Below are 15,558 nucleotides of genomic sequence, written 5' to 3'. Positions count from 1 at the left end.
TAATAGTATTAGCATGATTAACTGGTTCAAACCATACTAGGTAACCATGGTAACCTTTAACATATGATAATCAAGAAATACTAATTAAAATGTTGCAATTAGTTCTGGAATAGTTAGTGGAAGCTGCTTATAGTAACATATTTTTGTCTTAAATGCTGAGACAACTGCATAAGTTAATGCAGTTGTCTCAGCATTTTAATGTTTGTGTTGTGTTTGGTTAATGTTGTGTAAAAGTATGTAGCAGGTAAGATAATGTAGGTTATGTAATGTTTACAAGCTGTTTATTTATTACACGTGCAACGCAAGGCATTCAGCAAGTCTTTACTACAATAAGACCCGTGTCTGTCCGTTTGTCCGCGGCCATGCTTAAAGGGTAGCAAAAAATGCATGGCACGGTATCAAACTTGTATGTATGGTTGCTAAGCAACCAGACTTCATCAACTGTGCTACTCAACCGCCTTGCTGTATTAGGGAATAGTTGTGCAGATACTTATTACACCTGTTGATCTATCACAGCGCATGGGACTGCCAGTGTACTAGTGTAATAATTGTATATATTATATATAATAATTAAATATTATGTAATATTATATATACAGTGAAACTCGGATAACTCGCCCTCGGATAGCTCGAACACATGGTTAAATCGAGCGGACTTGTTTTTGTCCGTTTCCACGCAATGATAAATTGCTTTAGATAACTTGCCCTTAACTTCATTAAATCGAACAGTTTTTTGCCCAATGGCTGCCAAGATAGTTGTTATCGCTTTAGAATATCACTTTATTCTAAGCCATAGAGATAAACAACAATTTTTAGTAGTTCTTAGTCGTCATTATTACCACTATCGGCAAAATATTTTCGCTAACGACTTTTCTAAAGGTTTGCAGAAAATCAAATTTTACTAAACATCCGCTTGGGGATAGCTTCGAAAGCAAGGAGAAACCAGGTAACCTTCAGATAAACTTAAAGGAAAATTGGCAAAACTGGTTTTGTTAAAACGCTCAAAAGAAAAATATGTCTTTTTTCTGAGCGTTTCAATCGCGATCAGGTTTTATCTATTTTAATCTGAAAACGTTCTGGCAGTCACATCACCTAAACCAAACAAACAGATCTCAAGTAATAGGAAAATATTTATACTTCCATAGCCGAGTTAGCCTTAGCCGAGTTTCACTGTAATTGTATATATACTTGTATAATAATTTTATATATTCTTCAACTTGGATTACATGGCAATCCTTTTCTAAAATTATCATGCATAGTTTATTTAGGAATAGAATTGAATTAAAATTTTAATTTAGGACCTAATAAAAAGATTTATACCATATAACAGCAGCATTTGCCTCCGAATTTGGTCAGTTATATTCATCCATTCAAGTTTCATAGAATTTGTTTACAGTGTTGGAAATATAAATACATCACCGTTTTGGGATACCGCATCTCTCTAATGCTAACTCCATCATATGCACCCTAACATGTGGTTCACTCGAGCCCAAAGGATTGTTAGGGGTGTCACACTCAAGCATAGACAACTCTCATCTTCATTCAGTATTGCATCAAGTTTTAACAGTCCCCATTCACGCAGAGACTTTAAATATGGCTTCAAACGATCGGGGGTGAGTAGCTACCCTAACTATATGACTATAGCTAATCTAACTATATGACTGTAGCTACCTTAACTACATGACTACAGCTACCCTAACTATATGACTATAGCTAATCTAACTATATGACTGTAGAAACCCTAACTACATGACTGTACCTGCTATAGCTGTATGACTGTAGCTACCCTAACTACATGACTGTAGCTACCCTAGCTACATGACTAGCTACCCTAGTTATATGACTGTAGAAACTCTAACTACATGACTGTACCTGCTATAACTGTATGACTGTAGCTACCCTAACTTCATGACTGTAGCTACTCTAGCTACATGTTTGTATATGATTATATAGCTACTCCAACTTTGTGCACTTCGGTTATTCGTAGGTATCCTCATCTACATCGTCTGTTGAGGAATAGACTGATCGATTGTTTTTCGTTGTTGCAGTGTTTATTCCAAATTGATCAACTGACGAGTCCGCAAGGCTTCCAGGAACTCAAGGACAATGTGATCGTTAAAGCAAATGAACTCGTCACAGAGGCTACTAGTAACACCAGAACTCGCAAACTCGTGCAGGTAACAATAATAGCTTCATTGTTTATCTTCTCTCTGCTGACTGCTGAGGTCATTCACTATGGAATCTTCATTTTCATTAATAGTATGATAGGGGAAATCTATACGGTGCACTCCCGGGCTTCGGCGTCCCTGTTTTACGGTTTTTTCGCCTTATGATGTGGAACACAATGTTTTTTTCGTTCCATCGTTACAGCTTTTTTGTTTCACCATACGGAATCAGCAAAAAAATGTCTCTTGAAATTCACCTTCAGCAGTCGGTGAGCTGGATATGAATAAATAATGAAAATGCCGATATGTTATTCACCGAAATCCCTCCCTCCCACAATGCATGAAAGAGATAGGATGCTTTCCCTCTCTCTCAGTTAAGCAGGCTTCATGTTTCGTAAATACTCGCTATCGCGAGAGTTGAACGAAAATTAGTGGAAAATAAGCGTAACTAAAAATTTAATGCGCATTTTAACGTTTATTATAATATTAATTTACTATAAACTTTAATTCATTTTATGTATATAACCGCATATATAACTGTTTGTTAGCCATGGATTCTAAGAATAATGATGACGTTAAAGGTTGACTTGCAACAAAATTCACCTTACAGTTATTTGGTATCAATAGGTTCACTATGTCTTACTTTGCTGTGTTGTAGATCCAAAATATGTGGAAATGTGATTACAAGCTCTTAAAAGCTAAAAAATGAACAGTTAATCGTAGTCATCGCGGAAACGCCATAGATTGGAGTCTCTTTCTTTTGACGACGTACTCAAACATTGCGGTTATTGTTTTTGATCACGTGATGTTCTCACGTGAAATTAAAGGCCAACAAAGTGCACAATATAAAACCTCTCGTAGCACTAGTTTATGACAAACACTTTGGGTTCTACAGAAAAGCCTGTATCAAATATAGATGCTCGCTACTTTACAGTTTTGTTTTGGCTTGGTCTAATGATCTAGTGATCCATACTTCCTGCCAAATAGCGTGAACAATTTCTACAGTATTTTTCGACTATCACAGGTGACCAACAGGCTCCTCATGTTTATCAGAGAATGATATGCACTCCTTCGAGTTGAAGTTAAAAAGTTGAACAAATTTTTATGGTAGGTTTTGAGATATCAGTGCTCAAAGTGACAGCATTACAATGACGATAAAACAGACGTGTAAGGACAATTGAATGCGTGAAGTATATTTGTGAGAATATTTCAACGAATGAGGTTGCATGAAAGTGTAAGCAGAAGCCATTCTGTTCAACTACGTCCTATTTGAGCCGTTTTGGGAAGGGATTCCAATCTACAGCGTTTTAGTGATAGCTGCGATTAAATGTTCGTTTTTTATGTTTTAAGAGCTTGTAATCACATTTCCACGTATTTTGCACCTACAACACAACAGAGTAAGACATGGTGAATCTTTCGATCCTAAATAACTCTAATGTAAATTTTGTTGCAAGTCAACCTTTAAAGGAAGAAGTAAGAATCATAACCATAAACATAAGCAGGCCATAATCACTAAATACACTAAAGTTACTGCAGGTAACTATAGTTACTAAGATTAATATACTATTTTGTTACTAATTTTTAATATATACATTAAGTATATAAAATTTTGGCGTTTTTTACCAGAGGTGTTTGCATTAGATAATTACTAGGGGTTTTTATACCGCTCTATATGGCATTTTGCCTTTCGAAACCAAAACTGGAACGAATTAATATACAGTGGAACCTCGGTTCTCGAACACAATCCGTTCCAAAAGGTTGGTCGAAAACCGAGTTGCTTGAGATCCGAAACAGGTTTTCCCATTAGAATTAATATATATAAGTTTTAATCCGTCCCAACACCCTGAATGTTTACCTTTTTAGTATTTTATACATTATTTTATGCATGAAATTGCACATTAAAATGCTGACCAACACATAAAAAGCAATGTATATCTCAGAAAATGTTAAGCAAAATGGCAAAGACACAAATAACATAAACATAAATGTAACCCAGGCTAATCGTACGTTCGTGTTGTCGTAATCTTCCATACGAAAGATTACGCTAACATGAACGTGTAAAAATAAAAAAAAAGGATAACGAAAAGAATTGTGAATAGGATTTTTTACTCGGCTACAGGATGTTCTTTTCTCTTAAAATATCTATCCAATGACACTTGCTTCTGCCTTCTTTTTAGCACTTTTTGGAAGTGGTTCATGATAGTGTCGTTAAAGTCATTGATGACTCTGGTGGCTGTAGCTTTATCGGGGTGGTGAAGTTCGACGAAATTCTGTAACATTTGGCAAATTGGCCAATTTGCTACACATTTGTTTAATAGCGATCTACACCCGTACGCCGCTCAGCATCCCACCCTCACGTACGCACTCACGCGTCGTACCAGCGTTCGAACTCCGATTTTTGTTTGAACTACAACGCAAAAATTTCTCGAATTTTTTGTTTAGACTCTGATTTGTTTGAACTGCGAGTCGTTCGAAAACCGAGGTTCCACTATATTCCCATATATAGCAGCCACCAGCACCAAGCATCTTGTCCTCACTATGGAAGAAACATCAAGTAGATTGCTGTGTCTGTAATGACCTTGTGTAATGGCCTTATGTTTGACTCTGTTTATCAGTGTAAATATACGTGCGCCTTTCAGCTTATTGTGGACCACTTTTCCATCTTCATGTTAATTCTAGTCGGTCATATTTCTGGAATAGGTCTCATTTTTGCTCAGCACTATTCACGCTGCATTCAGAGTCCTTAAGAATTTCTCTAGAGGGGTTCTTGTTACAAAGTTCACCACAAACATTCAATCATAAAATGGGGTATGTAATAATTATTCTTTTGGCCCTACACGTTTCTATAAACTTAACGTATATATAAACTTAACGTATATATAAACTTAACGTATATATAAACTTAACGTATCTATAAACTTAACGTATCTATAAACTTAACGTATCTATAAACTTATCGTATCTATAAACTTAACGTATATATAAACTTAACGTATCTATAAACTTAACGTATATATAAACTTAACGTATCTATAAACTTAACGTATCTATAAACTTAACGTGTCTATAAACTTAACGTATATATAAACTTAACGTGTCTATAAACTTAACGTATCTATAAACTTAACGTGTCTATAAACTTAACGTATATATAAACTTAACGTATCTATAAACTTAACGTATATATAAACTTAACGTATCTATAAACTTAACGTATCTATAAACTTAACGTATCTATAAACTTAACGTGTCTATAAACTTAACGTATATATAAACTTAACGTGTCTATAAACTTAACGTATCTATAAACTTAACGTGTTTATAAACTTAATGTATATATAAACTTAACGTGTCTATAAACTTAACGTTATCCCCAGCTAATCGGTTTCAACAATTTTCACCGATAGATGATTGACCTAGTAAGTACTCTATCAATAACCCGCGAATCAATGCAGTAAAACCTTTTTGTCTTATATCGAACATGTTTGTTATAAAGCAAGCATCTAGTTATCTATGTCTAGTTATCAATGTCTATAACCATTAAAATATTAAAGATCTTATAATTTGAAGGCGCTATGTATGTTAATTGGCAGTTTGAGTGGACAGACTTGTGCTCTGTGGGCTAGTGCTCTCTGCTATGTACCATGTTGTCTGAGACCTTCTCCAGTACCGTAGTCATTTACAAACTTCATCGGTCGTCTCATCTGCAGGTGTTTGATGACCTCTCCGATGAGTTATGTCGGGTAGCAGACATGGCTGACTTTGTAAGAGTAGGTCACCCGGAGGCGAGTTATAGAAAGGCAGCAGAGGATGCGTGTATGGCAGTTGGAATTATCGTACAACAGTGAGTGACCGTGGTCGATGGTAGTCCACATTAGTCATTGCATCATCATTCCTCACTATCTATGTCAGGGTTAGGTTGATATATATTGCTTTGATATAATTATATCATCGATATATATATCGCCGATAGATATGATATTTTTGAGCAAAAAATTGATATTTTTCAAAAATATCAAATTTATCATTCCATTCTCACCTTACAACTATTGCTAACAGTCTAAAAATGCTAAATAACACCTAAAATCATCAAATACTTGCATAGGGGCATATTAGGCTTACCCAACACAGACAAACAAAGACAGCCAGACCTAGGCGGTCACATTGGCTAAACCAATTAATTAGTGTTTGAGTGGAGAAGATTTTTTCAGATCTAAATTGTATTCCTTCATCTCAGTACTATCTCCCTAACCTGATTATCTCATCTCATGTTAAACGATTATATTTTATTGCCTTATTGGAAGACCAGCCTGCTGAAAAACCTTTGAACTTCATAATCCATGATTTTGAATTGAACAATCTGACACCCAGAAACAGAATTGTAAACACATTACACTGATTCACTGAGATCAGTGAGATGACAGAATAACTCATCTCATCGTTTTCTGTAAAAATCTTTCAATGAATAGCTTCAAAGGATTCTAGCTCAGTATAAAATCTATAAATATGATGATATAACTCTGACTGCCAGTTTTGCGCGTGTGTTTTCATCATGTGGACTGGTTCCATGTGGACCATGTTGAGAAATCGTCTCGGTGTGGTGAAAGCTGGCAAGCTGGTGTTTGTTTACAAATACCTAAACTAGACAACAGTAGGACATTAGAACATGCTTGGACTATCATAGTGTGTATTTACTATTAGTACTATTTTGTTTGCACTTTGAATTCATGTCATGATTTCCAATCTAATGTTTGACGAACATTTTTATATTATGATTTTACTAGGCCTACAATAAATCAAGTTTTTGGTATTAAACATTGCTGACTGGTCCCATACAACCTATAAAATACATCAATCACAATGTAAACATCATACAAGTTCAACCTAGCTTCAAATTTTTTTCAAAAATGTCATTTGTTTCAAAATTATCAATAAATATAATGATATATATCAGTGATATGATATTTTTTTAAATATCAATATTTTTGCCAACCCTGATCTATGTGTATTTTCTCTTGTTCGTGTCTGTATAGTAGGTAACCATTTAACCATATGTTAGTTTGACCTTAGGGAACTCACTGCTATATGCTATACTTGTTGTATGAAGAGAAGTTACTTACATGGATGAGTCTGAAAGAAGGATGTATCTCCCTTTCCTCGCACTTATATACTAGCTTCACTACCTAATCCTAACTTCATAACCTTATCATAACTGCTGTGACTACTCGCAACAGCTATAACCTCAAACATCGATGTAGCCTGGGCTACATCGATGGGTATATGGGCTACATTCATTGTATATGGGCTACATACATTGTATGATGGAAGATTATCTCTAAATTATGATAATTCAAATGGTACAAACAGAGAGAGATATGTTATGAGAAATGATCTGATTGGATAGTTTTGAAGAAAGCAAGAATATTGAACAAGAATTGCAGAGGGGAGAGAGAGGGGGAGGGAAGAAGGGGGAGGGAGAGAGAGGGGGAGGGAGAAAGAGGGGGGAGGGGAAGAGGGGGAGAGTGAGAGAGGAGGGAGAGTGAGAGAGGGGAGAGAGTGAGAGGGGGAGAGTGAGAGAGGGAAAGAGTGAGGGCAGGCCAATTCACAAACAAGCAGACCACATGAGATAAAATCAGTCAAGTCAGGCTAAACAGTTGGCACAAAGATCACCAGAGACAGCTCTGTGTGAGGAGTGGTAAAATAGAGCTTTCACATCTGGTGATAAAAACAAAAATTTATCTACTATTGCTGAGAGTTACCTATACTGCCTGGCTATAACGGTGCAGTAGGAGACGTCCCACGGGTTCACTACAGACCTGTTCCCCAACTATAGCTGAGAGTTACCTATACTGCCTGGCTATAGCAGTGCAGTAGGAGACGTCCCACGGGTTCACTACAGACCTGTTCCCAACTATAGCTGAGAGTTACCTATACTGCCTGGCTATAGCGGTGCAGTAGGAGACGTTCCACGGGTTCACTACAGACCTGTTCCCCAACTATAGCTGAGAGTTACCTATACTGCCTGGCTATAGCAGTGCAGTAGGAGACGTCCCACGGGTTCACTACAGACCTGTTCCCAACTATAGCTGAGAGTTACCTATACTGCCTGGCTATAGCGGTGCAGTAGGAGACGTCCCACGGGTTCACTACAGACCCGTTCTCCAACTATAGCTGAGAGTTACCTATACTGCCTGGCTATAGCGGTGCAGTAGGAGACGTCCCACGGGTTCACTACAGACCTGTTCCCAACTATAGCTGAGAGTTACCTATACTGCCTGGCTATAGCGGTGCAGTAGGAGACATCCCACGGGTTCACCTCAGACCTGTTCCCTATCAACTTCTCCTTTATTATCCTCATCTTGTTAGTCTTGGACAGCCATTGGCTTTAGTTTGTCAGAGAGTAGTTGTAGGAACTCATTGACTGCTTCAGGGCTTCCTGTCATAGTTCCTTGCAAAGCTCTTTTTGTTAACAGTTGCAAGGCTCGGACAAGGTCACACTGAATGATATTGAAACACAAAATAAGATACAACAGAGTGGTAATTACAATGAGACGTTTACGGACTGATATTCCTAGTGAACTGAGCGGATTACCTACAGAAAAAGATGTCCTTACATCTGAGAATTGCGGATCCTTTGAGCTTTCACTGCTACAACTTTTACTATAGCAATATTTATCGTATCAATATTTATTTATCTCAAGTGATGCCATGTCTTATTTTTATTTCACTTGTATTATTTTTATTCTTATTCATTGTATGATGGAAGCTCTGGGGCCAGGGCCCCAGAGCCTCCATCATACAATAACACACACCTCTAAGGGAACTCTTCGCAGACGATAAGTCAAAATTTTTCCAGTTAAACCAACCTTATCACGCTTATAAGCAGTGTACAAAATCCCTGTCATCTATTAGTTATAATTCAATACACTACACACATTTTTATAAACACTGCCATAGTCATTATCATAGAGTTGCCAACTTTTGCAGGATGAACACAAATGTGCCACTCTATGAGAGCTTACGGGCTGTGGTGAAGGAGGGAGATAATTTGAGTTGTGAAGCATACGATGATACTGACAACAGAGTGGCCAGGCTTTTTCTTAATGATTTTGAGCAATGTGGGATTCATTTGGATGCTAGTAAGGTATGGATTAGCTAAAGGAAGCTCCTTTTTGTGTGAATATTCAGTGTAGTAGAGCAGGTTGTGTGTATATGCCTATATAAGGGGTTTTTGTTTGATATAATAGCCATTTGTGTATCTAATGCATTATACAGATAAGATACTGTAGGCACATACATGGCGTATAGTAGTATTATTAGGTGAGCTACTGGAGCTACAGATTATGTACTGCATGTATGCCCTCTTCTTACAACTTACACTTGTAACAGTTTCTTTGTTGAGATTTTAAAATTATGTGATGGGCGATTTTATTGACATGCTGTCTCCTGGAGGAACAACGTTTATGGGGAAAATGGTTGACTTGTTTGAAGTTACTTTATCTTACCATAGAGGGCATAACTCACAATATGAAATAGCGAAAGGCAAAGAATCCAAAGTACATGCACCGTAAACCGTATTATTTCAAAACACTCTCGTGGTTGCAGGGTTGTCATAAAAGAACAAATAAAGAGTGTACCGCAATATGTGTAAAACCATCACACAAATGTATGTAATCACTATAGCCTATCATAGCCTAGATCTTACCTAGACAGCTCACAAGGCTAACTTACGCCAACACCTATACCAGTTCAATAAATCTTGATCGGTTTTGCAACAATGTCAGCAATCAAATCACGAGTTGTCCAGTACATAGTTTTGATGTGTTTGCTCTGAACTTCCTCATCTATAAAATAATATCTCACATCCATATTCTCACTTAACATTGTTAAAACAGTGTTGTTCGCTATGTATATAGCTGACTGATTATTTATGTGCAGTGTTAGTGGTGTAAAGTTTCACTGTGTTAGGTCTTTCCCTAGCTGGATTAACCAGACAGCCTCTCGAGTCAGTTTAAATGCTGCCACTCACTCTGCCTCTGCAGTCGCAAATGTGATAAATGTTCGATTTCAAGCAACTCACACCCAGCTCTGGTATACCTTTTGAGTAGCGTGGTATTATTTCGCAGTACTTAGATGAGTATGAGTGGAAGTATGAGTATTGACTGACAACTCCTCCCAGGTAGTTTCTGTCAGGATCGGCTGCCATAGCTAAGTAAAGTGGACTACTAGTAAGTGACTGACGATGTAACTTATCAACTGATGTACTGTCACCATCAGCAATGAGCGCTACAATGTTGCCTGGAAATCTGTTGCCTACATCTGACCGGAGTACAGTTCTCCATCTTGTACTTCATAATCATATAAGAGATGCAGTATGGTTGGTGCATTTTCAAAGGTTCATCCCTGACTGCAACAGGTATACCTAGAACATATTGATTGGAACCAAGATCATTTATTTTGAACTTTCGACTGAGAGATGATTTACACTCATTCATGCACTTCTGGCTATCACTGAGTGTAGTAATGTCAATCTACATAGATAGACAATCGAATTTAGTGGTCACTATCAGTACACATTGATCAGACCTAACAAAGCCTCGTCATTTAAAAAATTTGTTGATCGCTTTGTTCCTGCACCTCAGAGACCGTCTGTAAACTTAGATGTTTTTCTAAGGATTAAGACAAAGTTTTCAGATCTAAGAGACAAATCCTTCAAGCTGTCATGTATGTGACTTCTGCTAGCTCACCATTTAGAAATGTTGACATAACGTTCATTTGATGTGTAATACCATTTCTACTAAAACTGTATAAGGTTGTGACATCCTATGCACCACTGGAGGGAATGGTTCATTGAAATCCATCCTTGGTTGTTGAGAGAAATCACAGGCTACCAAGCTAACCTTAGAGCAGTTAGTAGAGCTCTCAGCATCACCCTTGAATGTTAACTCCCATTTGTTGATAATCAGTTGTCTATCGAAAGTAACGAAACTTGATCTCTTGTGTTCATGTCTATGAGTGATGCATAGTCTTCATCAGCTGCTTGGATCCATTGTTCATGTCTATGAGTGACGTATAGTCTTTATCAGCTGCTTGTATCCAGTGTTTATGTCTATGAGTGATGCATAGTCTTTATCAGCTGCTTGGATCCAGTGTTCATGTCTACGAGTGATGCATAGTCTTCATCAGCTGCTTGTATCCAGCGTTCATGTCTACTAGTGATGCATAGTTTTCATCAGCTGCTTGTATCCAGTGTTCATGTCTATGAGTGATGTATAGTCTTTATCAGCTGCTTGTATCCAGTGTTCATGTCTATGAGTGATGCATAGTCTTTATCAGCTGCTTGGATCCAGTGTTCATGTCTACGAGTGATGCATAGTCTTCATCAGCTGCTTGTATCCAGTGTTCATGTCTACTAGTGATGCATAATTTTCATCAGCTGCTTGTATCCAGTGTTCATGTCTATGAGTGACGTATAGTCTTTATCAGCTGCTTGTATCCAGTGTTCATGTCTACTAGTGATGCATAGTTTTCATCAGCTGCTTGTATCCAGTGTTCATGTCTATGAGTGACGTATAGTCTTTATCAGCTGCTTGTATCCAGTGTTCATGTCTATGAGTGATGCATAGTCTTTATCAGCTGCTTGGATCCAGTGTTCATGTCTACGAGTGATGCATAGTCTTCATCAGCTGCTTGTATCCAGTGTTCATGTCTACTAGTGATGCATAGTTTTCATCAGCTGCTTGTATCCAGTGTTCATGTCTACTAGTGATGCATAGTTTTCATCAGCTGCTTGTATCCAGTGTTCATGTCTACGAGTGACGCATAGTCTTCATCAGCTGCTTGGATCCAGTGTTCATGTCTATGAGTGATGTATAGTCTTTATCAGCTGCTTGTATCCAGTGTTCATGTCTATGAGTGATGCATAGTCTTTATCAGCTGCTTGGATCCAGTGTTCATGTCTACGAGTGATGCATAGTCTTCATCAGCTGCTTGTATCCAGTGTTCATGTCTAAGAGTGATGCATAGTTTTCATCAGCTGCTTGTATCCAGTGTTCATGTCTACGAGTGACGCATAGTCTTCATCAGCTGCTTGGATCCAGTGTTCATGTCTATGAGTGATGCATAGTCTTCATCAGCTGCTTGAATCCAGTGTTCATGTCTACGAGTGAGGCATAGTCTTCATCAGCTGCTTGAATCCAGTGTTCATGTCTAAGAGTGACACATTGTCTTCATCAGATGCTTGGATCCAGTGTTCATGTCTACTAGTGATGCATAGTTCTCATCAGCTGCTTGGATCCAGTGTTCATGTCTAAGAATGACACATTGTCTTCATCAGATGCTTGTATCCAGTGTTCATGTCTGCGGGTAACACATAGTCTGCATCAGCTGCTTGGATCCAGTGTTCATGTCTAAGAGTGACACATTGTTTTCATCAGATGCTTGGATCCAGTGTTCATGTCTACGGGTGACATATAGTCTGCATCAGCTGCTTGGATCCAGTGTTCATGTCTACGGGTGACATATAGTCTGCATCAGTTGCTTGGATCCAGTGTTCATGTCTACGAGTGATGCATAGTCTTCATCAGCTGCTTGAATCCAGTGTTCATGTCTACGAGTGACGCATAGTCTTCATCAGCTGCTTGAATCCTGTGTTCATGTCTAAGAGTGACACATTGTCTTCATCAGATGCTTGGATCCAGTGTTCATGTCTACTAGTGACGCATAGTTCTCATCAGCTGCTTGGATCCAGTGTTCATGTCTAAGAGTGACACATTGTCTTCATCAGATGCTTGGATCCAGTGTTCATGTCTACGGGTGACATATAGTCTGCATCAGTTGCTTGAATCCAGTGTTCATGTCTATGAGTGATGCATAGTCTGCATCAGCTGCTTGTATCCAGTGTTCATGTCTACGGGTGATACATAGTCTGCATCAGCTGCTTGGATCCAGTGTTCATGTCTAAGAGTGACACATTGTCTTCATCAGATGCTTGGATCCAGTGTTCATGTCTACGGGTGACATATAGTCTGCATCAGTTCCTTGGATCCAGTGTTCATGTCTACGAGTGATGCATAGTCTTCATCAGCTGCTTGGATCCAGTGTTCATGTCTATGAGTGACGCATTGTCTTCATCAGCTGCTTGGATCCAGTGTTCATGTTTACGAGTGATGCATAGTCTTCATCAGCTGCTTGTATCCAGTGTTCATGTCTAAGAGTGACGCATAGTCTTCATCAGCTGCTTGTATCCAGTGTTCATGTCTAAGAGTGACGCACAGTCTTCATCAGCTGCTTGGATCCAGTGTTCATGTCTACGAGTGACACATAGTCTACATCAGCTGCTTGGATTCAGTGTTCATGTTTACGAGTGATGCATAGTCTTCATCAGCTGCTTGTATCCAGTGTTCATGTCTAAGAGTGACACATAGTCTTCATCAACTGCTTGGATCCAGTGTTTATGTCTACTAGTGATACATAGTCTTCATCAGCTGCTTGGATCCAGTGTTCATGTCTGCGAGTGATGCATAGTCTTTATCAGCTGCTTGTATCCAGTGTTCATGTCTACGAGCAATGCATAGTCTTCATTAGCTGCTTGGATCCAGTGTTCATGTCTACGAGTGACACATAGTCTACATCAGCCGCTTGGATTCAGTGTTCATGTTTACGAGTGATGCATAGTCTTCATCAGCTGCTTGTATCCAGTGTTCATGTCTAAGAGTGACGCATAGTCTTCATCAGCTGCTTGTATCCAGTGTTCATGTCTAAGAGTGACACATAGTCTTCATCAACTGCTTGGATCCAGTGTTTATGTCTACGAGTGATGCATAGTCATTATCAGCTGCTTGTATCCAGTGTTCATGTCTACTAGTGATGCATAGTCTTCATCAGCTGCTTGGATCCAGTGTTCATGTCTATGAGTGACACATTGTCGTCATCAGCTGCTTGTATCCAGTGTTCATGTCTACGAGTGACGCATAGTCTTTATCAACTGCTTGGATCCAGTGTTCATGTTTACGAGTGATGCATAGTCTTCATCAGCTGCTTGTATCCAGGGTTCATGTCTAAGAGTGATGCATAGTCTTTATCAGCTGCTTGTATCCAGTGTTCATGTCTATTAGTGATCCATAGTCTTCATCAGCGGCTTGGATCCAGTGTTCATGTCTATGAGTGATGCATAGTCTTCATCAGCTGGTTGGATCCAGTGTCCATGTCTACGAGTGATGCATAGTCTTCATCAGCTGCTTGTATCCAGTGTTCATGTCTAAGAGTGACACATTGTCGTCATCAGCTGCTTGTATCCAGTGTTCATGTCTACGAGTGACGCATAGTCTTTATCAACTGCTTGGATCCAGTGTTCATGTTTACGAGTGACGCATAGTTTTTATCAGCTGCTTGTATCCAGTGTTCATGTCTATTAGTGATCCATAGTCTTCATCAGCGGCTTGGATCCAGTGTTCATGTCTATGAGTGATGCATAGTCTTCATCAGCTGGTTGGATCAGGTGTCCATGTCTACGCGTGATGCATAGTCTTCATCAGCTGCTTGGATCCAGTGTTCATGTCTACGAGTGACGCATAGTCTTCATCAGCTACTTGTATCCAGTGTTCATGTCTACGAGTGACGCATAGTCTTCATCAGCTGCTTGTATCCAGTGTTCATGTCTAAGAGTGACGCACAGTCTTCATCAGCTGCTTGGATCCAGTGTTCATGTCTACGAGTGACACATAGTCTACATCAGCTGCTTGGATTCAGTGTTCATGTTTACGAGTGATGCATAGTCTTCATCAGCTGCTTGTATCCAGTGTTCATGTCTAAGAGTGACACATAGTCTTCATCAACTGCTTGGATCCAGTGTTTATGTCTACTAGTGATACATAGTCTTCATCAGCTGCTTGGATCCAGTGTTCATGTCTGCGAGTGATGCATAGTCTTTATCAGCTGCTTGTATCCAGTGTTCATGTCTACGAGCAATGCATAGTCTTCATTAGCTGCTTGGATCCAGTGTTCATGTCTACGAGTGACACATAGTCTACATCAGCCGCTTGGATTCAGTGTTCATGTTTACGAGTGATGCATAGTCTTCATCAGCTGCTTGTATCCAGTGTTCATGTCTAAGAGTGACGCATAGTCTTCATCAGCTGCTTGTATCCAGTGTTCATGTCTATTAGTGATCCATAGTCTTCATCAGCGGCTTGGATCCAGTGTTCATGTCTATGAGTGATGCATAGTCTTCATCAGCTGGTTCGATCAGGTGTCCATGTCTACGAGTGATGCATAGTCTTCATCAGCTGCTTGGATCCAGTGTTCATGTCTACGAGTGACGCATAGTCTTCATCAGCTACTTGTATCCAGTGTTCATGTCTACGAGTGACGCATAGTCTTCATCAGCTACTTG

General features: G+C 38.9%; 1 protein-coding gene across 1 annotated transcript in view; it reads left to right on the top strand.

Annotated features, from left to right (window-relative positions):
* Positions 1-1,401: 1,401 nt before the first annotated feature.
* The window catches only part of LOC137405719 (mitochondrial intermediate peptidase-like), a 29,852-nt gene continuing 15,695 nt past the window's right edge, over positions 1,402-15,558 (top strand). The window contains exons 1-4 of the mRNA XM_068092081.1: positions 1,402-1,613; positions 2,049-2,177; positions 5,876-6,009; positions 9,153-9,309. Of these exons, the coding sequence (XP_067948182.1) occupies positions 1,461-1,613; positions 2,049-2,177; positions 5,876-6,009; positions 9,153-9,309 (573 nt within the window). The 5' untranslated portion in view covers positions 1,402-1,460. The remainder of the gene's footprint in view (positions 1,614-2,048; positions 2,178-5,875; positions 6,010-9,152; positions 9,310-15,558) is intronic.

Source organism: Watersipora subatra, chromosome 10 (genome assembly GCF_963576615.1).
Source record: "Watersipora subatra chromosome 10, tzWatSuba1.1, whole genome shotgun sequence".
Classification (NCBI taxonomy): Eukaryota; Metazoa; Bryozoa; class Gymnolaemata; order Cheilostomatida; family Watersiporidae; genus Watersipora; species Watersipora subatra.
This window is presented reverse-complemented; position numbering and strand designations above follow the sequence as displayed.